The 22,948-nt window shown below is 36.0% G+C and overlaps 1 protein-coding gene across 1 annotated transcript in view; it reads left to right on the forward strand.

Moving 5' to 3' along the window:
* Nucleotides 1-22,948, forward strand: part of LOC106670444 (twitchin) — a 112,524-nt gene that overhangs the window by 66,520 nt on the left and 23,056 nt on the right. Inside the window, exons 88-127 of the mRNA XM_024230437.1 lie at nt 978-1,114; nt 1,196-1,380; nt 1,486-1,600; nt 2,500-2,635; nt 3,040-3,206; nt 3,274-3,555; nt 3,637-3,777; nt 3,851-4,009; nt 5,720-6,022; nt 6,086-6,367; nt 6,427-6,726; nt 6,829-6,964; nt 7,043-7,209; nt 7,267-7,399; nt 7,467-7,647; nt 7,732-7,876; nt 9,448-9,570; nt 9,649-10,230; nt 10,288-10,428; nt 10,592-10,756; nt 10,833-10,968; nt 12,647-12,813; nt 12,869-13,150; nt 13,233-13,416; nt 15,300-15,451; nt 15,537-15,636; nt 15,751-15,905; nt 15,974-16,255; nt 16,325-16,624; nt 16,715-16,896; nt 17,624-17,744; nt 17,821-18,099; nt 19,752-19,857; nt 19,925-20,130; nt 20,209-20,381; nt 20,558-20,687; nt 20,747-20,904; nt 21,742-22,276; nt 22,340-22,534; nt 22,679-22,866. Coding sequence (XP_024086205.1) covers nt 978-1,114; nt 1,196-1,380; nt 1,486-1,600; nt 2,500-2,635; nt 3,040-3,206; nt 3,274-3,555; nt 3,637-3,777; nt 3,851-4,009; nt 5,720-6,022; nt 6,086-6,367; nt 6,427-6,726; nt 6,829-6,964; nt 7,043-7,209; nt 7,267-7,399; nt 7,467-7,647; nt 7,732-7,876; nt 9,448-9,570; nt 9,649-10,230; nt 10,288-10,428; nt 10,592-10,756; nt 10,833-10,968; nt 12,647-12,813; nt 12,869-13,150; nt 13,233-13,416; nt 15,300-15,451; nt 15,537-15,636; nt 15,751-15,905; nt 15,974-16,255; nt 16,325-16,624; nt 16,715-16,896; nt 17,624-17,744; nt 17,821-18,099; nt 19,752-19,857; nt 19,925-20,130; nt 20,209-20,381; nt 20,558-20,687; nt 20,747-20,904; nt 21,742-22,276; nt 22,340-22,534; nt 22,679-22,866 — 8,011 coding nt within the window. The remainder of the gene's footprint in view (nt 1-977; nt 1,115-1,195; nt 1,381-1,485; nt 1,601-2,499; nt 2,636-3,039; nt 3,207-3,273; nt 3,556-3,636; nt 3,778-3,850; nt 4,010-5,719; nt 6,023-6,085; nt 6,368-6,426; nt 6,727-6,828; nt 6,965-7,042; nt 7,210-7,266; nt 7,400-7,466; nt 7,648-7,731; nt 7,877-9,447; nt 9,571-9,648; nt 10,231-10,287; nt 10,429-10,591; nt 10,757-10,832; nt 10,969-12,646; nt 12,814-12,868; nt 13,151-13,232; nt 13,417-15,299; nt 15,452-15,536; nt 15,637-15,750; nt 15,906-15,973; nt 16,256-16,324; nt 16,625-16,714; nt 16,897-17,623; nt 17,745-17,820; nt 18,100-19,751; nt 19,858-19,924; nt 20,131-20,208; nt 20,382-20,557; nt 20,688-20,746; nt 20,905-21,741; nt 22,277-22,339; nt 22,535-22,678; nt 22,867-22,948) is intronic.

Raw genomic sequence — 22,948 nt, forward strand, 5'->3', positions numbered from 1 at the left:
GCTGATATCCATGCCATAAAACTCTGTGCTAAGAAATATTAAAACAGAGGATTAAAAGGTGCACAGATATTGTCAGACAGTCATGCAACATTGAAGGTTAACTAGACACCTGGGAATGCCTAAAATATCTCAAGCTCCTGGAAAAATGAAGGGACATGAGGGGATTTAAAGCAATGAACAGGCTGACAATAGCAAAAACATGATCAGCCCTCACACTTATTGAACCAGAACTCGGCATGCTCTGAAAAGCAGAACAAAATAAGAAGTTCTTCACCATCTCAACCAGAAAACAATACTTCTCTCCCAACAAGTATTAAGAAAAAGAGAAGGCTTTTATACTGGTCAAAATTGAGACAAAAACATAACTGAATCATGAAAAAGTAGAAACATCAGAATGTGTGACTGTAAAACATTAACCTGGAAACGCCCCTTTGGAAAGGCAATACTAACGCCTTGGGAAATAGTGAAGAGGAACCCCGGAAAGTGCCCAACTGCACTTTTCAGTGTTTGAAAATAAAAAAAGGGTTAATTCCACAATAGAACTTTTAGGTCGCAGTGGAAGAAAGGAAGAATGGTCACCAATGACCCCAGGGTAACAAAAAGGAGTTTAGATCTGTCTAGTTGTTGTTAATGTCTACTATGGCGAGTATGTCATTAAAATATTTTTATATGTGTGGGATGTCATGTCTTCCCATTTGGGAAAGTTTTCTCTTCAAAGTTTTATTTAAAAAAAAAAAAAAAATGCGTCTTCAAATATGGCTGAAGTAGGGTTACCCAACCCTAGTAGTCTGTTTATTTTTTTATACACATATAGTACTACTGTATTTGTGATTGATTATTTAATTCAACTTTATTAGTACCTAGAATAATTTAATTTAAAAAAACTGATTAGTAGGTTGTCATATTTTGTATATTCTTGCTAAACTTACTTCTTTGACATTTTTGAAGGAATACTGATCCCAAACATAAAATTTTAGGATTGGTATCGAAAATGAAGACTACAAAACAACCTTTACACTTCAAAAGGCTTCAAGAAAAGATACTGGCCTGTACACTGTAACAGCGACCAATGATTCAGGAACTGACAGTGTCGAAGTTGAAATTCAAGTATTAGGTAAATTTGTATTTTGTATATGTGATCTGAACAAAAATTGTAACATTTATAATCTCACTCATTGATTTTGTTAAATTTAAGCACCCCCTGGAAAACCAAAAGGCCCGCTGGAGGTTGAAGATATCTGTGCTGATGGATGCACGCTCAAGTGGGACAAGCCCGAAGATGATGGAGGCGAACCAATCGATCACTATCTGATTGAAAGGATGGATCTTGAATCCGGAAGATGGGTGCCAGTAGCAACATCCAAAGGAACAGAAGCTGATGTAAGTGTTAAAGCATAAGAAAATTATCGTAAAATGAATTATTTCTCAAAAATAAAAATTGAGTGAGTTGAAAAAAAAATTGAAATATTAAATATTTCATTTTAGATCTCAGGCTTACATGAAGGAAAGGAATATCAGTTCCGTGTAAAAGCAGTCAATGCCGAAGGTGAATCTGAACCTCTAGAAACTATGACGCCTATTGTTGCCAAAAATCCATTCTGTGAGTATTTCATTGAAAATTATAAGCAACATTTTCAATTTCGTTCAATATCTGGAAGTATAAAGCTAAAATATGATAAAGTCTGGAGTAAAGTCAGGATTAAACGTAGGGTGTGATAGCCTAGAGTTTGTCGTATTTCATTAAGTATCTGGAAGTAGACAACCAACTGTTTGTCTTATTAAGAAACAGAACTTTCTTGTCCATCATAGACTAAGATACAGTTTGCAAAATGGTACAGAAAGTGAGCAATTGCTTAAAAAAGGTGTTAGTCTGAAGGGATAAATTCAGGACTAAAAGTTGGGTGAGATCGTATTTCATTAAGCATCTGGAGGTACACAACCAGACATTTATCTTATTTAATAACAGAACTCTCTCAACCGTGATAGACTCATGGACTAATGGCAAAAAAAGTGAGCAATGTCTTGGAGAACATGATATTCTGAAGGGGTAAAGTCAGGACTGAACATTAGGCATGATTATACCTCAAGTCCGGCATATTTCATTCAATCTGAAATTACACAACCAGACTTTTATCTTATTTAGAAACAGAACTTTCTCAATCATGGTGACCGTGGTGGGCAAGTGCTTAGGGCACCCAACTTGTATTTGACACGTTAAATGTTCTGGATTAGAATCCTAGCTGAGCCCATTTCTTTTTAATTGATAATAGATCTAATAGACAAAAATGTATTGTAAAGTACTTTGACCCCTCGCCTGCGACACCCAACAGAAGTAAAGCCCGCCTGTATGACAGAAATTACTTTATTTTCTTTCACTTACATCTGCAAAACACAACAAAAGACCTGTTGTGCCCACTTAAATACTGCAAACAAAATCTATTTTATGCTTTGTTATCTCATATATGTGTTCATGTATTTATTTGTTTTTTTTTCTTCCAGCTCCTCCTGATAGGCCAGGAAAGCCAGCTGCTAAAGACTGGGATAAGAGTGGATGCTACCTTAAGTGGGCTGCACCTAAATCAGACGGTGGTGCGCAGATTACATCATATGTGATTGAAAAGAAAGACCAATACAGGTAATTTTTGAAATATTTGATAATTTAACGCTTCTTATGTTATATGATCCACACTTTATTCTGCTTTTAAGAAGTTTTGTGAGGTTTCTTCTTGAGGTCTGTGAAGTTACTTGGTTCTTTACCATCATTTTAGTCTATCTTCTCCATTCTGCAATAGCTATTATCTTGTAGATAATTTCGTAAAAAATATACTGGGCAAACATTGGAGACGGCAAAATGCCAAAAAGTTCTGACAGCCACCCCAGCGAGGATACTTAGACTAAATGATAAAATTCTAGGTTCATCACTCTGCAGACCAGAGGAGGAAATCTCATAATTTAATAAAACATTCAGACTTGTGTGTTTTAGAGTCATTTGTTTATTATATTTCAAATTTTCCCCATAATTATAATTACTATTTGCAGTTCCAAATGGCAAAAGGGTGTAGAGCTTATTGGCAATAAAACAGAAGGAAGAATCCCAGATCTTATCGAAGGCATGAAATACACATTCCGTGTAATTGCAGTCAATAAAGGCGGGCAGAGTAAACCCAGTGAACCTAGTGATCCTGTATTGATAAAAGATAGAAATGGTGAATTAAATTTCAAATTTGTATCAAAATCTATTTATACTAATTACTCATTTTTGTAACGTTATAGTCGCACCGAAGATTGACAGATCAAATCTTAAAGATTTGACAATCAAAGCTGGTCAAAATGTGAAATTAGATGTAAAAGTGAGTGGAGAGCCACCAGCCACGAAATCATGGTTCCTTAATAAAGCTCGTCTCTCCTCAAGTGATAATTTGAGCATAGATGATGATGATTACAAAACCAAATTGAGTATTGTAGGTGCTACTAGAGCACAGTCCGGCACTTATGTTATTAAGGCTGAAAACGCTTCTGGAAAAGATGAAGCGACGGTTGAAATTACTGTGCTTGGTATGTGAACTACTTCAAATCATAATTTTTACTTCAAGTATTGTATTTTTATTTAATATTTATTATTATTATTATTTTTAGATATTCCTGGTAAACCAGAAGGACCTTTGAAAGTATCTGATATTCATAAAGAAGGCTGTACGCTTAAATGGAAAGCACCCGAAGATGACGGTGGTTCTCCAATTGAATTTTATGCAGTTGAAAAATTAGATACAGAAACTGGTAACTGTATTTTCCCAGAATTTCTAATGATATGTTGTAACACATTGCTAATTAAAATTTCTATTATGTCTAGGGCGATGGGTACCAGCTGGCAGGACAAAAGATCCTAAAATGGATTTGGAAAGTTTAGTTCCAGGCCATGAATACAAATTCAGAGTTATGGCTGTGAATTCAGAAGGAGAATCAGAACCTCTTGAAGTATTAGAATCCATCATCGCTAAAAATCCATATGGTACTTACACTCGATACTTACTTAGGACTTATTTACTATCAATAAAATTGCTTATGCTTTTTGAGGTATACATCTTCCTCATCACCATTTTTATCCAACAATTATTAAATTACAAGGTTAACAAATATCAATTCGCAACACATTGCTCAAGTTTAATGAAATTACAAATTAAATTAATTGCTTGGTTTATAAAGTTAAAAGCTTTCTATCGACCTTAGTACCTTTTCAATTTATCTTATAAATGAAGTGAAAGAAATGAATTCTCAGATATCAGATCTGCTTCCCACAAGATTCTTGGTTCTATCTTTTATGACTTTTCTGAATATCCTAAGATTATCACCACCAGCTGATGATACAGCAATTTTGTCTTCTAACCTGCATCCAAACATCCTACAACATCTAAGGACACCTTGAGTTTGGACATGGCTAAATGGAGAAAAAGTTCGATTCATAAATAAATATCTACAAAATTCCAGTCAAGTTGGATACTTAGGATTTAGACAGCAAACTGATGTGGAATACCGACACGGGACTTAAGAGGCAACTTAGCAGAAGACTAGGACAACTACAAAGACTTTTAGGACTGAAATCTGTTTTGATCATCAAAACTCAACTAACTTTACACAAGACATTACTGCAATTACTCTGGGCAGAGTGTTTAGGTGGGGTTCCACCAAGCCATCCAGTACATCCCATTCTCACAATGACCTCAAGATTCCTTTTGTCAACTAACAGATCTGATCTCACTTAAAAAAATACCACACCAAGCTTTTCATCCATCCAATCTGCTCGAGGCTCTCGAGACCTCCTCACCTATTTGGACTATAGAGTGCCACTTTCTAAAATTTTGCTAATCTAAGCATTCCAATCAAAAGTCCTCAGATATGTTGTCAAAGCTACTTACTACGTAACTTGCCTTGCAATGACCTAAATATTTTTTTTGTCAACCAACAGATCTGATCTCACTGCAAAAAATACCACACCAAGCTTTTGATCCATCCTAACCTATCTGTTCGAGGCTCTGGAGACCTCCTTGTCTTATAATACCTCTCATTGAGGGCATCATTAGCTGGTTTCTGATTCAATGGGTCTTCTGCATGCCATGCTGGCCAAAGTGAAACCAATTAGGACTATAGACTGCCACTTTCTAAAACCTTGCTAATCTAAGTATTCCAGTCAAATTCCTCTGATAAGATGTCAAAGCTCCTTACTACATAACTTACCTTGCAAAGACCTTAATATTACTTTTGTCAACAAATTGATCTGATCTAGTTAGAAAAGTTCCACACCATTTGATCCATCCTAACCCAACTGCCTCCAAGCTCTCCAAAACTCCTCACATCATAATACAACTCTTGCTAATCTAACATTCCAATCAAACGTCCTTAGATAAAATGTCAAAAGTCCTTTGTAAGCATTTGATCCGTCCTAACTTTACTGCCAAGTTTCAGCTGCACTATCTCATCCTCAGAACCTGCCACATCACCTTAAATGTTGTTTTTGAGATCCCCTTAAAACAAATTAAGGGGATTAAATTAATTTATTTTAATTGCTCATAATGAGTGCCTGCATTGGCTAAAGCAAATATCACAAGAAAATTAACACCAAAGATCTTTTAATTAGTAAAATGTCAGATAATGATTAACATTCACTGGTATATAATAATACAGATTTTATTGTTGAAATTAATGTTTAATCTAATCTGTATAGATGAACCTGGTGCAACCAGTGCACCAGAAGTTGTCGATTGGGACAAAGATCACGTCGATCTTAAATGGAATCCACCGACAAAGGATGGCGGTTCCCCCATTACCGGATATATCGTTGAAAAACGTGAAAAAGGCAGCCCGAGATGGGTTAAAGCGGCCGAAGTCAAAGGCCCAGATTGCAAAGCAAGAGCTGAAGACTTAGACGAAGGTGTGGAATACGAATTCCGCGTAATTGCCGTAAACGATGCTGGTCCTGGTGAGCCCAGTCAGCCTAGCAAACCTGTCACTCCTCGACCAAGAAAATGTTAGTTATAATCTATAAAAATTCGTTTATATTTATTATTAATAATTATTTTAATAATTCCAGTGCCTCCAAGAATTGACAGAAAGAATCTTAACGCTGTGACCGTTCATGAAGGAGAACCGATTATGCTTCTTGTGAAAGTTAGTGGTGAACCAGCTCCAGAAATAACATGGAGCAAGGGAAATAAAACTGTCACCTCCATGGGAAGTAGGCAGATTGACGTATCACCCAATCAAACAAAGTTTGTCATTCAAGCAACAGTACGTGGTGATACAGGCATCTACAAAGTCCACGCATCCAACAGATATGGTGCTGATGATGCCGAAGTTGAAATCACAGTTATCAGTGAGTATTTTGAATCTAATATATTAAATTAATAAAATCTATAAATAATTTTATCATAGGCAAACCCGGAGCGCCCGAAGGTCCTTTAGAAGTGTCAGACATCCACAAAGAAGGGTGCACACTAAAATGGAAGAAACCCAAAGATGACGGCGGTGAACCGATCGACGGTTATATAGTTGAAAAATTCGACCCAGACACTGGAGTCTGGCTACCTGTTGGAAAATCAAAAAGCCCAGAGATGGAAGTCACCGGTTTAACGCCCGGTCACGAATACCAATTTAGAGTAAAAGCGTTCAATAAGGAAGGAGAATCAGAACCATTACAGACTCTTTCATCAATAGTTGCTAAAGACCCATATGGTAAATTTTATTTCATATATTTTTTAAAAGTTAAACGTAGATCAAACATCAATACTTATATGATTTTAAACCCTCGTTGAATTTAAATAATGAACTTTTCAGTTGTACCGAGCGAGCCTGGAGCTCCAAATCCTGTCGATTGGAACCAGAACCAAGTTGATCTTGTTTGGGAAGAACCTGCATCGGATGGCGGAACTCCAATCACCGGCTACCTCATTGAGAAAAGAGATAAATACAGGTTAATATTTTATTTGGTTATACTTTTTTTTTTAATATCAACCAAAAATGTTCAAATTTTCTATTTACTTTTCTTTAGTGGAATTTGGGAGAAAGCACTTGAAACGACAGGGTGTTCTCCTCAAGCTTTGGTAACTGGTTTGGTCGAAGGCAATGAATATCAATTCAGAGTCATTGCATTAAACAAAGCTGGTCAGAGTAAGCCCAGCGACGCTAGCAAAACATTCACTGCCAAACCAAGATATCGTAAGTTAACCAATTTTTTAAAATAAATATGTATAAATAAAATGGATTGTTTTTTAGTTGGGCCTAGAATTGACAGAAGAAACCTTAGAGATGTTACTCTCTCAGTCGGCTCAGCGCTTAAACTTGATGCCAACATTACTGGTGAACCTCCACCAACTGTTGAATGGAGATGCTCTTCAAACCCTATCAAGTAACTGTTCATTTTTAGGTCTAATTGTTTTTTTTCAGTTGTTAATTATAAAATCTTTAAAATTTAGAAACAATAAAACGACAACGCTGGAAAATGTTGACTACTACACAAAGCTTACAATTAGACCTGTCGCCAGAGGTGATTCGGGTGAATATGTTGTAACTGCCTCGAACAGTTCCGGAAAAGATCAAGTGACCATCCAGGTTGTGGTTACGGATAAACCATCTCCGCCACAAGGACCATTGCAGGTACAACAATACAAATGAACACGATAAAAAACACACAAAAAAACTATACTTTAAAACGTTTACAAATTTAATTGTACTATTTAGGTGAATGATGTACATAAAGAAGGATGTACACTGAAATGGAAGAGACCGCGAGACGATGGTGGTACTCCCATTGAACACTACGCAGTTGAGAAGTTTGATGTTAGCAAGGGTTCATGGATTCCTTGTGGAAAGACTACTGAGCCATGTAATTACTATTTTTCATTATTTTAAAGTAACTTTACAAACTTAAAAATTAATTTTGTACTTTAATTATGTGGACATTTAAATAATATTATATGGGGACTGTGGTGGCTGGGTGGGTTAGGTGGTAGCCTCAGTTTTAGACCAACCAGGCTGTGGGTCCGATATGCACTATAGTCCCAGATCTTTTCTTTCTAATGCCTCCTCTGCAACCCCATTGGATGTTAGATATATGTAGTCAGCAGAAATTCATCAAGGAATTTTATCATTAGGATTTGGTTGTGTTTCTTTCACTGTCACGTTATTTGTTTCAAAGCTTTTTCTCCTGCAGAGAAGTGTGGCACTGTACATATTACATGCTTTGGATTCTTTTCTGCATCTTCGCAGAATCTGCATGCTGATTAATACCAATCTTAAGTCCCTGTCAACAATCATGCTATGATACTTTTCCCGCTTCTTTTGATGTATTTTGTAGTTTCTTTCCAAATTTTTCCAGTTTTTTGGATTGTCTGTCTCCTTGTTACCTCACATTCACCATTCACCTTGTCTCCTTTGCTAAAATGGTCATTGATGGTATAGACCCTGTGTCACAAAAGGGACCTATCAGCATTGTAGCAACACCTTTCCTTGTAAGTGCAAGGGAACACCCTTTGGGCAGATAGGAATCTGCCATTTTTAATGAGTAAGCAACGGAAACTAGTATTAACTATTATCATTTATGATATAAATGATATAGTGATCTTAGAAATGAAACTCTTGAAACCTCACATGAGTTAGATATCACCAAGGGTTCGGATGGTCGTCCTCCTGTGTTTTGTAAATTCATTGAACTCCAGATACATCCTATACCATAATTTGCAAATGGAAAATTTTAAATAACGTTATACCTCCCATGAATTATTACCGATGATCCAACTAAATGTGCTACACCCTAAGGCACACTCTTTCTGATACTTTATGTCTCATCCATATTCTCATGTCAACTATGTTTCCTCTTAATACTGTGTCTTCAACGACTGGCATTTTTCTGAGTGTCCGGACATTTTCAGAAATAAAGTTTTAGAACTCTAGAAAATTAATAAATAAGTATTAACTAATATTATTCATAAATGCTTGATGTATTATATTTATGTTATGACTGTTCTGTATTGGGATGTATCTTGTTTGGGTTATAATGTATAAATAAAATAAATAAAAAAGGCTAAAACAAAGGATCGACCTAAAATCCACAAATGCTTTTAACAATGATGAAATCAAACATTTAAAACGGTAACAATCCTATGTACTGTTCATGCCAATGTGGGCCAGCATAACCTCAATCGTTAACCTCACCGTAATGCACAAAAGATTTTATGTTCAATTAAAAGAAAACCACTAGCAGAAAACTTAATTACCACACTAGTGGTTCTGAGTTTGAATCCTGGCATAGCCTATAAAATTTAATCCATAATAATATAAAAAAATATTGTAAAGAGGTTTGACCACTTGACTCCAATACCAAACAGGTTAAACGTTAAGGTCTTACATGACAGGGATTAAAAACTGAAAAATAATTTTTGAATAACTTTTTTACAGCTTGTGAAGTCACTGGTCTCACACCTGGCAATGAATACTCCTTCCGTGTTTTTGCTGTGAACGCAGAAGGCGAATCTGAACCGCTTGAAGCCGAAAGTACAGTCGTCGCTAAAAATCCATTTGGTAATTAGTTCGTTAATTATTACGCAACATTAAAAACCAACTCTTCATAAAAATAAAATTTGAATTTATTTATTCAAGATGAGCCTGGAAAACCAGAAGATCTGGAAGCAACTGATTGGGATAAAGACCATGTCGACTTGAAATGGGCTCCACCTAAACAGGATGGCGGCTCCCCAATTACAGAATACTTAATTGAAAAGAAAGACAAATATGGAAACTGGGAAAAGGCGCTTACTGTGCCGAGCGATCAGACTTCAGCTACAATTCCAAATTTGACGGAAGGAGAATCATACCAATTTCAAGTCAGGGCTGTAAATTCAGCTGGCCCTGGAGAAGCTAGTGACCCCACTCCTATTATCATCACTAAACCGAGAAACTTAGCACCGAAGATTGACCGTTCCACGTTGAACGATATTACAATTAAGGCTGGAGCGCCATTTAAATTCAATGTTAAAGTCACTGGAGAGCCAATGCCTACAACGTCATGGATCCACGGAAGCCAAGATGTTACTTCTAAAGGGAATGTCAAAGTCGTCCATTTCGATTACGGCACTAAACTAAGTGTGAGAAATACAACTAGAAGTAACACTGGAAAATACAAAGTTGTGGCTGAAAATATTAATGGAAAAGATATCGCCGAAGTAAAAGTCACTATTTTGGGTAAATATAGATTGTACTCTACAAAAGTTTCTTTTTCTATTTTGTCTTCTTCTCCAGATAAACCTGCACCACCCAATGGACCTCTTAAGGTTTCTGATGTTCATTCAGATGGATGTAAGCTGTCTTGGAAACCACCAGATGATGATGGAGGAAATCCTGTTGAAAAATACGTTGTGGAGAAAATGGATGAAGCGACAGGTAGGTTGAATTTTTTAAATTAATGTGTACTTGATTCATTTAATGTTTTCTAACTATACACCAACTTACAAATTTGCATTGAAAATTCATCTGTTTTTAATGAAACTGTGTTCAAATTAATCAAGTTTGTATTCTTATTTCATAAAATTTGTAAAAACATTAGGACGTTGGGTTCCTGCCGGAGAGACAACCGGCCCAGAAACAGCGTTGGATGTTACTGGCCTACAACCAAACCATAAATACAAGTTCAGAGTTCGAGCAGTCAACAAACAGGGTAAATCAGACCCGCTAACTGCGCAACAAGCCATCGAAGCTAAAAATCCATACGGTAACTGTTTATAAAAACTCAGAATTCAATTTTCAAAATTTATTTGGTATAAATAATATGATGATTTAATTTTTAGATGAGCCTGGTAAACCAAGTACACCCGTTGTTACGGATTATGACAAAGACTTTGTCGAACTTGAATGGCAAAAACCAGAGGAAGATGGTGGATCACCTATTACAGGTTATGTAATTGAAAAGAAAGAAAAATACAGGTAATTAATTTATTATATTCTTATTATAACTGGGCTGGTATCTATAAATAAGGACTCTCCATTCTCCAAATTGGCAATTTAAACTTTTCATCAATTTTAATCTTTTTGTCAACAAATGGTACAGTTTAAATGCATTACCACTCTACCTAATGTTAATTAACCACCAAAGATCTAAGAAAGAAACCACCAAAGTTATCGTCCTGAAAATTAAACTCTCTAAAATGTAGATCTTTGCAAATATTTAGATATTAGGTGTGCAGAAGTTTGGACAAAGTTTAAGCTTTATGTTTTAGGGCCTCCAAACTACATCCTCGCCAGCCCTCTCCTTCTTAGCATTTCTTTTCTTGCCTTTCTCATGTTTTAAACCTAATAATTTATTTTCCTTTTCTCCAGACAATTTATAATGTCATATGATACAAACGGTAACCATTCTCCCGGTTCTTTAGCCTATTGCTAGCCTTTCTGTACCTTAGGGCACATTAATTGTGGTTAAAATAACACAAATGCACAGAAACAGAGTGCCTGTGCTACCCGATAGTACTTGATATTCCTTGGGGTAATTGGGGAAGAAGCCTTTTCATCTATTGACTGATCTAATAATTGACATCTGCACTGACCCCCCCCCCCCAATAATTGATATTTATCAAGAAATTTCCTTCCACACCAATAAATTACATTCACTCATTACATTGATACTATTACAAATAAAAAATATTTTTCATTCACACCAATAGATACAGTCATCCCTATACTAGGTACTATTACTATATAAATAGTCTTAGCTTATTCATTATGCTGGAGTACTCCATATTTCTCAGGGATCAAGGATCTCACCCTTCCATTCATGCTGTAAATTACATCAACACATCGGACTTCATTCACACTACCCCAGGAGAATTCGATAATCCTTGGGATAATTGAGGATATGCCCCTCCATTCACGCTAAAAATTACATTCACATACCAGACTTCATTCAAATTACACTAGAGAATTCGATATTCGTTTGCGTAATTGAGGATATGCCCCTCTATTCACGCTAATAAATTACATTCACATACCAGACTTCATTCAAATTACACTAGAGAATTCGATATTCGTTTGCGTAATTGAGGATATGCCCCTCTATTCACGCTAATAAATTACATTCACATACCAGACTTCATTCAAACTACCCCACAGTACTTGACATTCCTCATGGCAATTATAGATAAGTTCTCCATTCACATAAATAAATACATTCATTCCAATAAATAAAACATATCACTTTGTACACGAAGGTACAAAGATCAAGGTAAAATTCAAAGGTCATCAAAGGTATTTATGGACCTGAGATATTGGACCTGCTGCTAACCTCAAGGTCGTGCATAGGTCATTCAGGATTTCGTATTTCTTTCTTTGGAGACTTAGTTCTTTGCAGTCTGTTATCATGTGCTTTACCATGATAATTCTCCACACAAAAGGTACATGGTCTCACCCCCTTTGGTGCGGACTATGCACAACTTTGTCTGACCTTTTCCCCTCTAGACCCAGACTCTGCAGGTGAAGACCAATGTATTTTTTACATTTGTATAATCTGAATGTGTTTCTTTTGTTCCAATGAATTTTCCCTTTATTTTTTATTGATTAGCAATTTGTTTGTTAACTAATTTAACCATATTTATCAATCAAATGTTTTCAGTAATAACTGGGAACCTTGTCTGGAAGTACAAGGCGATGTCACATCTGGTAAAGTTCCTGATTTGGTTGAAGGAAGCCAGTATGAATTTAGAGTACGCGCTGTTAATAAAGCCGGCCCAGGAACCCCAAGTGATCCTACAAACCCCGTTATTGCTAAAGCCAAAAACCGTAAGTCATACTAATCGCCATTTTAATAAGAAAAACTTACGCGTTTGTTTTACAGTTGCTCCAAGAATCGACAGGAATGCCATGATGGATATTAAAGTACGCGCTGGGCAAAACTTTGATTTCGACGTTCCAATTTTCGGTGAACCGCCGCCCTCTAAAGAATGGTCAATGAAAGGAAATCCCGTTATCAGCAGCGAACGGGTAAGAATAGTCCATGAAGATTACAACACAAAACTGAGAGTCATAGATGCCAAGAGATCCGACTCAGGACCATGCATGCTATTTGTTAAAAACGTCAATGGTTCTGATACCTGTACAGTCAATGTTACAGTTTTAGGTAAAATTTTACAATTTTACTCTTTTTTTTTATTATATAAAAGTACAATTTTACAATGTTGGTTTTTTTTTTGTGGTTTTAGATGTACCCCAACCTCCTGAAGGGCCGCTTAACCTTTCAGACATCACAAAGAGTTCTTGCATGGTTCAATGGAAGCCACCACGGGACAACGGAGGATCTGATATTACTCACTATATTGTAGAGAAGATGGATAGTGACAGCCTTCGATGGGTCCCATGTGGTGACAGCTACACAACTAAACTGAGGTACATTTTAAACATATTTTTTAATTTCGCCCTACCATCCCAACTGTTTTGTCTCTATTGTTCTCCTGTTGCTTCAGCTTAAAAGATGACACGATGAACAACTTTTTCTGAAAAGGGTTGATTTTCTTTACATGAGGTTTTTTTGTTTGAAATGAATCAAAGAAGTAGTGGGTGAACTCAAAACTCTAGACTGGGGGAAAATTGGAAATTTGCTTTGATGTTTGAAGGACTACAATGATAAATCCTTTAATTTGTGAGGTCCGAAGACCCTCTGAGCTAGATTATTTTGTTTTATGGAAATTAATGAAATAAAAAAACCCAGTTTTTCCTAAAATTTTATATTTTCACGACTGATTTAAAATAATCAGAAAAAAAGGAATGGAGGTCTTTTGCTTCTAATGTAGAAATAAACTTGTTTATGATGAAAAATATGAGGCATAGGCTCGACACTCTTTATCCAAAGAAAAATGTAACTGTCCCTGCTCTTTGTTGCTTAAGCTCCAACCTCAATCAGTGTCCCATTGTCGAGGCCAGGCCAATAATGTCAACATCCCCTGACAAATTTTGATTCTGCTGACTTCAATCATTTGAATGCTGTAATGGGAACTACAACCTGCTGATCATACCCAATGACATGGCCTAATTAGCCATAAAGCAAACTATTTTATTTGGTTGCTCATGAAGCTTTTAGTTTGATTGAGACGTATTTGGCACCCTTTTTCTAAAAATCTATCACTCGTATGGTTCAATGCACTTTTGGCATATAGGCATATTGGATTTTCAATACAGAAAATTTATATGTATAAATATATATATATATATATATGTATATATAATTCCTAGTCGATATAATTATATAGATAAGGTGTTTAATTAAATCTTTATGTTGTTTTATTATATAAGGATTTTATTGTCTTTTTCATTGATGTATTGTATAGTTTTATTCTTTATTATGTTGAATTAGTTTTAAGCACTGTAGTATACCTATATTTTTTTCTCCTTACTTTTGTATATTTTTTTAAGAAATGAGTTTTTGACGCTTAGAAAAATAATAAATAAAAGTCTGTAGCATTGATGAAATTCAATGAAAATTTCAGTTATTTGTAAACAAATATGGTCCGAAATATTTTTTTACATTACCTCTTGTCTTCTCAGGGTTTTGATTGACCTAAATATGTTTCTGTAGTCTCCAAGTATAGTTTCTGAGGATAGTTGGGTTTTGCCAAGCGTGAAATGAGTAAAAATCCGAAGAGGCAATTCCAGGCGAGTATGGTGTAGCACATCCCAGCCAAGCTCCAACAATTTCCAGAGCAAGGGTTATCCTGGCAGGAAACTTTGACTCAATCGCTCCAATTGTGTACAGTGTACGTTAGAATTGATGGGTTGGTTGCGCAAAAGCTCATAATAAAACACCCCCAATTGAACCAAATCCACACTCTCTTCGATTTTGAGATTTTTGGGTTGATGCGTTTTCTCTCAGGATTTTCTCCTCTGAATATTGTTTTAAGAGACATAGTTAGTCTGAGACACTTTCATATTTCTTCCTATAATTTTCACTTTATATTAGCGTCTCAGCGCTTTAAAGTTTTGCCATACAATATCGGTCTCATCTATCAATCTTATAAATTTTATAAACTTGTAATAATAAAATACAAAATAGTAAACAGTTTTTAAGGACAGGGATGAAACTCATCAGCATTTCGTTACCCTGCTGTTTGGCCAGAGAAACTAAAAAACCCCTAGAGAAAAAATAGTTGTGCAAGTAAAAACCGCCTCCCTTAAATTGTAAACTATTACAGTCATTATATTTATAGTTTAAAAATTATATATAAAAGCCTATTTTAACATCGGAACAGTTACATTGTATAAAATTTATTTTATAGGGTGGAACATCTAATTGAAGGACATAGTTACAACTTCAGAGTCAAGGCAGTAAACAAAATTGGCGAGTCCTTACCACTTATTGGACAATCACCAATTACTGCCAGGGATCCGTTCAAGAAACCAGACAAACCTGGTACTCCAACAATGAAAGGTATTGATGAAAATGTATTTGTTGAATTTTGAAAAGTAACGCTTAAAAGAAAATTGAATTTTAAAATAAAATTTTAAACATTTAGATTGGGGCAAAGATTTTGTTACTCTACAATGGACACCGCCTAAGAAAGATGGTGGTTCACCGATAACCGGTTATGTTGTTGAAAAGAGGCCAAAGTTTGGGTAAATAAATCAAGTTGTATTTTTAGCAATGTTTTTCAATAAACCTATTTTTTTATATATTTAAAATAATTCGTTTTACTATACACATTTATTATATGGCTTTTAATTTTATAGTTCAACTTGGGAGAAAGTTGCAGAAGTACCTGCAAACAAAACAGATTGTAAGGTTGATGGACTAGATGAAAATGAAGAGTACGAATTCCGCGTTATCGCTGTCAACAAAGGAGGACTCGGAGATCCAAGCGATGTCGCGTCCAGACCTCGATTCAGTAAGTCGACAATTTAACATTTAAACTTAATTAAAACAAACTAATTCATTGTTACTTTTCATTATCAGTGGAGCCGCATATTGATTCTTTGGGAATGCAAGACTTGATCGTTCGCGTCGGACAACGTATTAATTTCACTGTTCCAATTGGAGGTTCGCCCACACCTAAACCAAAATGGAGTATCAATCATAAAGAAGTCTCAGCCGATGACAGAATTGATCTCATGAAGACATCCCACGAAGTAATACTTGATATTCCCTTTTCTGTCAGATCCGACAGCGGTGAATACAGTTTGACACTAGTTAATGAGCTCGGCTCATGCACTGCAAGTGCACGTGTGTCAGTACTAGGTACAATAACCCTTATTAATAAATATTTACAGTAAATATATACAGAGTTTATATATGTTTAACTTGTAGATCGGCCATCTGCTCCAAAGGGACCACTTACTGTTTTCGATGTAACAAAGGAGAGTGCAAGACTCGCCTGGAAGCCGCCAGATGATGATGGAGGTTCTCCAGTTCTGCATTACATCATTGAAAAAATGGACACTTCCAGGGGGACGTGGTCTGATGCCGGAATGTCGCCCAACCTTAATTTCATCGTTGAAAGACTTATTCACAAGAAGGAATATTATTTCCGTGTTAAAGCTGTTAACGCAATGGGAGAATCGGAACCTCTCGAAACTGAAAAAGGCATCATCGCGCAAAACGAATTTGGTAAATATACACTCTTTTTTTAATCGTTTCTAAAAATTAAAATGCCGTGTTTTAAATAGTATAAATAAAACTATTTTTCTTAAACTTTAGATGAGCCTGAAGCACCTGAAAGACCAAACGTTATGGACTGGGGCGAGAATTTTGTAGAAATTCAATGGCAACCACCAAAATCGGATGGTGGATCCCCGGTGATGGAATATATCATACAAAAGAAAGAAAAAGACAGTCCTTACTGGGCAAATGCTATGACAACCCCTGGAGGGACAACAAACGTAAGATAAATGTTTTCATAGACCTCTTTCCTTAAGAAGGAACTAATATTAACTTTGTTTAATTTGTACATTTAGTTGATATTATTTATAACCTAAATTATTAATTTCTGCTAACCAAAGATAGCCACAACCTTCATATTTAATATCAAGTTCAATAAAACAGTGTACTAATGAAGGGAATTATCAGTTTAGGCTAAGAGTTTTATCCTATTAGAGCCAATGTGCACCCCTCCATTACCAAACAATGTCATAAAAAAAATAATGAAAAGAGCAGGGGGCTGAGAGGGCAACCTTGCTTCACTCAACCCAAATATATCCCACTATATCTGTAAATAGAGCTTTAATAGATTGGTCAGACTTTTGGAAATACCTACTTAAAAAATGCCTATTTACAAAGACAAAAGCAGCGGGAAAGTCGCAAATTGCACCAGCCACCGCAGGTCAGAGTGAAAAGACCAAAAGTCCATCAGCCAGTTACAAAAAAGACACCCAGGTTGTGGAGCTTGAAAAAAAAATCTTTCCTTCTTCATATCGAGTTTTATTCCAATCAAATTTATTAATGAAAATAGAAAATCAACAATTAAATAATTAGATCTATAACCACCTTGTGCCCCCACTTTGGTAGGACCAAACTGATAATCTTTTCAATAAAAGACTAGCATACAATTTATTGACAACATCCATTAAAAAAATGTATCAATTTGTCTCAATACTTGTTTTTTTACAGGCTGTTATCAACGATCTACTTAAAGGACATGAATATGAATTCCGTGTCATTGCGGTGAACAAAGCTGGACCTAGTGCACCTAGCGAGCCTACAGAATCTGTTGTCTGCAGGCAGAGATACTGTAAGCCAAAAAAAGATTTTTAAAAAAATCATAAACTCAATTTGTAACTCAAATAACCAACTCCGTTTGATTTTAGTGGCTCCCAAGATTGTCACTCTGCTTGAAGACATTATTGTGAAAGCTGGAACGATCCTTCATGTTGCCATTGATTTTATTGGCGAACCACCGCCAGAAGCCATTTGGACCGTGGGGAGCAAGGAGCTTTTAACAGATTCGAGAACAACAGTCACAGCTATTGGATATCATACAATTGTGCACACTGTAAATTGTAGAAGATCCGATAGTGGAGAATACCACTTATTATTGCGAAACAGTTCTGGAATTGATGAAGGATCTCTAAATATCACAGTCTTGGGTATATTATTATTTTTTTCTTAATTATTGTTATACTCAGGTGTGTTCAATAGTATTAAGTCAAAATCACTAATAATAAAAAGAAAATTATTTCCTTTCATCAAATTATTTAACAAGAATTAATGTTGATATTTAAAATTAATGCTGGACACTCCCAAATTGTCTGGTTTGAGTCATCAGTGACTCTAGTAAGGTATTTGTAACATTCCTGTGATTCTCTGATCCCAATTCACTGTAGTTACACTAGAAGGTTGTCATTAAACCATAGTCTTGATAATCTGAAAAGCCCCGTTTTGTTTGTTTGTACCTGTAAAATTTTTCCTGTGTCTTCTGCCAGGATAATTAAATGCATAGGACCTTTATTTCTTGCTACTTTTGTCAATGCATCCACTTTTATTCTTCCTTTTATATCTTTATGCCCCTTTTACATATTTTCCAATATTTCATTTTATTTAGAAGAGATTTGTTATTACGTTTGGCGACTTTTCCTTTTTTCTATATAAAAATATTACAATATCCATTTTTACATTAATGCATATTTCAGTGTCTCCTTGATCACCAGCAGTTCCATAGTCCGGCCAATTTACTTGGAACTGTACTTGCTGCTCCATCCACTTTCTCGATTTTTGATCCTTTTTGGCCTGTGTATTTATTTTCCAATTGTTTCCAGAGAGTGTCCTACACCATAGTACATGAATTAAGAGTATGAACAAGGAAAACAGAATAGGTCTCAGAAGACAACCTTGTTTGACTCCTTAGCTCACTTGGAGATTTACTTACAAACGTAACTGTACAAACAGGTCAAACGTACTAAAACCGAACAGTCAGTCCTCTGTACAACCTTGTGCAATCTTCATTATTATCAGTTAATTAATCTTTACGTAAGGTATTGGTTGAGATAAAAAAGTCAGTGTCATGAGCGGGATTCAAACCTTCAGCTAAATACGCCGTTGCTCTACCACTTAAGCTATTGTGACTTCAATCCACTAACTTCCCATCTGAACCCCACCTTACGAATTTTCCCTCCTTTTTGCCAATTTTTTTGAATCCTGCTCGTGACCCTGACTTTTTTTTATCTCAACCAATACCTTACGTAAAGATTAATTAATTGAAAAAAGTTATTCGGTCAATCAGACCAACTCTAATGGATTTCTTCATTATCTTGGCTTTTTCTCTCCCAGAAGTAATCTCAGCCTGCTTAGGCCTTTGCACCATCAGAGGATATGTAATGCTTTTTCTTCTTCTTCCTGACAATACGTAAATGAGCTTGTTTCTGCAGTTCCGAGCCTATACTCCTCTGGAGCTATATATGCCATTCATCAGTCCTACTATCTACTCCTATTCTATTCTAGAAGAAATCTATAGAATTTTCTATTATTTCTATTCCATTCTAGTCCTACTATGTCCCAAGGTTTTGTAGTTCGGTCGTTAGTTTGGTTTCAGTAAAATCCCTTTGAACTGAGAGCTTATTCTTAATGAAAAGTCTGATCGATCTACATTTTTGGCAATTTTGGCCACAAAAGGGTCTAGGGTGGTTGCTAGGTGTCCTCATCAAACAGCCGTCTTGGCTCCCAGCTGACATATCCGGAATACCTCCGATATCTTGTAAAGCATGGTGCTTTTCTCTAAATAAATACATTTTTATTGTTTCAGATCGTCCTGGACCTCCAAGAGAACCGCTTGAGTATGAAGAAATTACTGCTTCAAGTGTCACTTTATCTTGGCTGCCACCTTCCGACAACGGCGGTAGTGAAATAACGTATGAACATAATTTAAACCACATAATTTTTACGCATATCGGCTAATTTATCATTTCAATATTTCAGTAATTATGTTATTGAAAAGAAAGATCTTTCCCATGGTGGTGGCTGGGTCCCAGCTTTGACAAACGTGAATCCTGCACAGCACCATGCCACCGTTCCCAGACTCCTCGAGGGTACACAATATGAATTTAGAGTTATGGCTGAAAATTTGCAGGGACGGTCTGATCCGTTAACAACATCTAAGCCGATCATAGCCAAAAATCAATTCGGTAATAAACCATCTTTAATATATTAATTATTCTACTATTTTATTTTTATGTTCTAAATTATTCTGAATTATTTTTCAGACGTACCTGGCAAACCCGGAAAGCCTCAAGCCACGGATATCAACAAAGACCATATTTCACTCAAATGGTCTCCACCGATTAGCAATGGTGGCTCTCCTATTGTTGGATACATTGTAGAAAGACGAGAACGTGCCACAGGACGGTGGACCAAGCTGACTAAAGATCCAATTAGGGTAAAATAATTTTTGTATTCCTAACTCAGTTTTTATACTATTTAATGATTCTTACAAACAGGCAAGGTCCACGCATGGACAAAACCATCCAATACAATACTATCGATCTGTACTCAATTGAACAATTGATTTCTTTATTTACTCTAGGAATTTAACTTTAATTTTTTTAATTTTAGCTCACTGAATATGACGATTCCCGTGTTTATGAAGGTAAACAGTACGAATACAGAATAAGTGCTGTAAATGCAGCTGGTTGCAGTAAACCTAGTGATGTATCTGAAGCTTACGAAGCCAAATTGATGAGAGGTAAGCTTATAATTTATATTTATTCAACGTTTGTATTAAATATTTATTTATAATTGCAGAAAAACCAAAACTCTTCCTCAACGATCTTGTCGGCAAGAAAATCAAAGTTAGAGCTGGAGAACCTATTAATATTAACATACCAATGTCTGGAGCTCCTACGCCTACTGTGGAATGGGTTATTAATGATCACAAGATGCCGCAAACTAACAGAATTTTGGTGTGTATATTTCATATTAGTGAAATTGTGACGTTTTAAGTTTTATTTTAAACCAGCCTGCACTTCACGTTTCTTCCACCTCGTACTTTTACATTACTCAATGAGCAATCACACAGGAGGGCTTGTGATCTTTTATTTCCCAAGGAAATAGTGGGATTTACTACTATATACTTAATCTAAGTTTGTTGGTACTCAGAGTACTCAATATTCCACTGAGGTCCAATCCTCATTAATGCTTATAATATTCATACAAAGCATAACCTTTCACACAGTATATACAGTTATAAAAATTGAGACTCATAGGCCACACCTTGCAACAGTGTTTACACTAATAGAATATGTCTGACAGTTATTAGTCACACATTGGGTATCTATTTGGCTGTTTGTTATGAGATGCCCAAGTGTCAGCCTAGTGTGGCCTATTTGCAATCAAGTCATTAATATTCTTTCTTTCCTGTCCATTTTCTCCATGACCCATGGCTTGATGTACAATTTTATTGTGATCCAGCCAATTTTCCAAACATAATATTGTTACATTTTCTGGCATCCACATGTCACACGGCATCGGTGATGCTGAATCCAAGCAATAATGACTTCTTTTTTGGCGTGCATTGCATAGAATAGTGGGACCATGGAGAAAACATTATGCTTGACCATGACTGTACCGAGTGAGCCCGTATAGACAACGTGTAGTCTTCTTCATTAACACTAGTCCTTAGAGATGCCCATATTTAATTAATTTTATTTAATTATTTGTGTATTATACTATAAAAATATTTGTTTCAATTTGTCTTTTTATTGATTAGTTTGAAATAATGATCTTTGTAATTTTTTAAGGCTGATACTACAAGTAATGAAGCTAAACTTCACATCAGTGATTCTAACCGTAATGATTCTGGAAAATACAAAATCACCGCTAAAAACGAATTCGGTACTGATTCCGCTGAAATAGAAGTGATCGTTGTCAGCAAGCCAGGTCCTCCTGGAGGTCCTCTTATGTACCCCGAAGTATCGCATGACAGCGTTTCCCTCTCCTGGCAACCTCCGACAGACAACGGTGGCAGTCCGATTACCGGTTACATAATCGAAATGGCAGACTTCGGCGTCGATGTGTGGAAACCGGTTCCTGGTTTCTGCCCCAACACATCGTTCACGGTTAAAGGTCTACCTGAAGGAAAACGATACAACTTCAGAATAAAAGCGGAAAACATCTACGGTGTTTCTGAACCGCTCGACGGCAAACCGGTATTAGTCAAAAGTCCCTTCGATCCTCCGGATGCACCATCCAAACCAGAAATTATGTCATACAATCCAAGCAGTTGCACCCTGCAATGGAATCCCCCTACAAACACTGGTGGTCGTCCTATCACTGGTAAATATATTATTTTTCAATTTTTATTTCACCATTTTATATACTTTTTTTTTTTTTTTAAAGGCTATTATGTGGAAAAATGTGAACGTGGAGGTGATTGGGTCAAAGCAAATAATTATCCTACTCCAAATACATTCTTCACAGTACAAGGACTTCATGAAGGTCTAAAGTACGAATTCAGAGTTGTTGCTATTAATGAAGCTGGACCTGGAAAACCAAGCAAAGCTACAGATCCAATAATTGCTAAAGAGCAAAAACGTAAGTTCTCTCTAAAAATTAAGATTATATAAAATAAGGTGGGACTTAATATATAGCCTAGTAAAAATCTGTTAATAACTGTAACTTTATTATCCAAAATCAATTTAATTTCCCCTGATTACTCAACGGTAACTTTATCTTTAGGTGTTCCTGACCCAACTGATCCACCGATGCCTGACAGAATTACAAAGAGCACCGTTACATTGTCCTGGAGGCCGCCGAGGAATGACGGAGGAAGTAAAATCACCGAGTATATCATACAAAAGAAAGCGAGAGGAGATGCAGATTGGTCTGAAGCTGCTGTTGTTTCAGCCCCTACTACTCTCCATACCGTATGTTAACATTTTAAATGATCATAAGTATACTTATTTCAATAAATCAAACCACTTCGGGGCACTGTAGTATACCTATATT

Source organism: Cimex lectularius, unplaced genomic scaffold, assembly GCF_000648675.2.
Source record: "Cimex lectularius strain Harlan isolate CLEC.00 unplaced genomic scaffold, Clec_2.1 scaffold31, whole genome shotgun sequence".
In the NCBI taxonomy this organism is placed as follows: Eukaryota; Metazoa; Arthropoda; class Insecta; order Hemiptera; family Cimicidae; genus Cimex; species Cimex lectularius.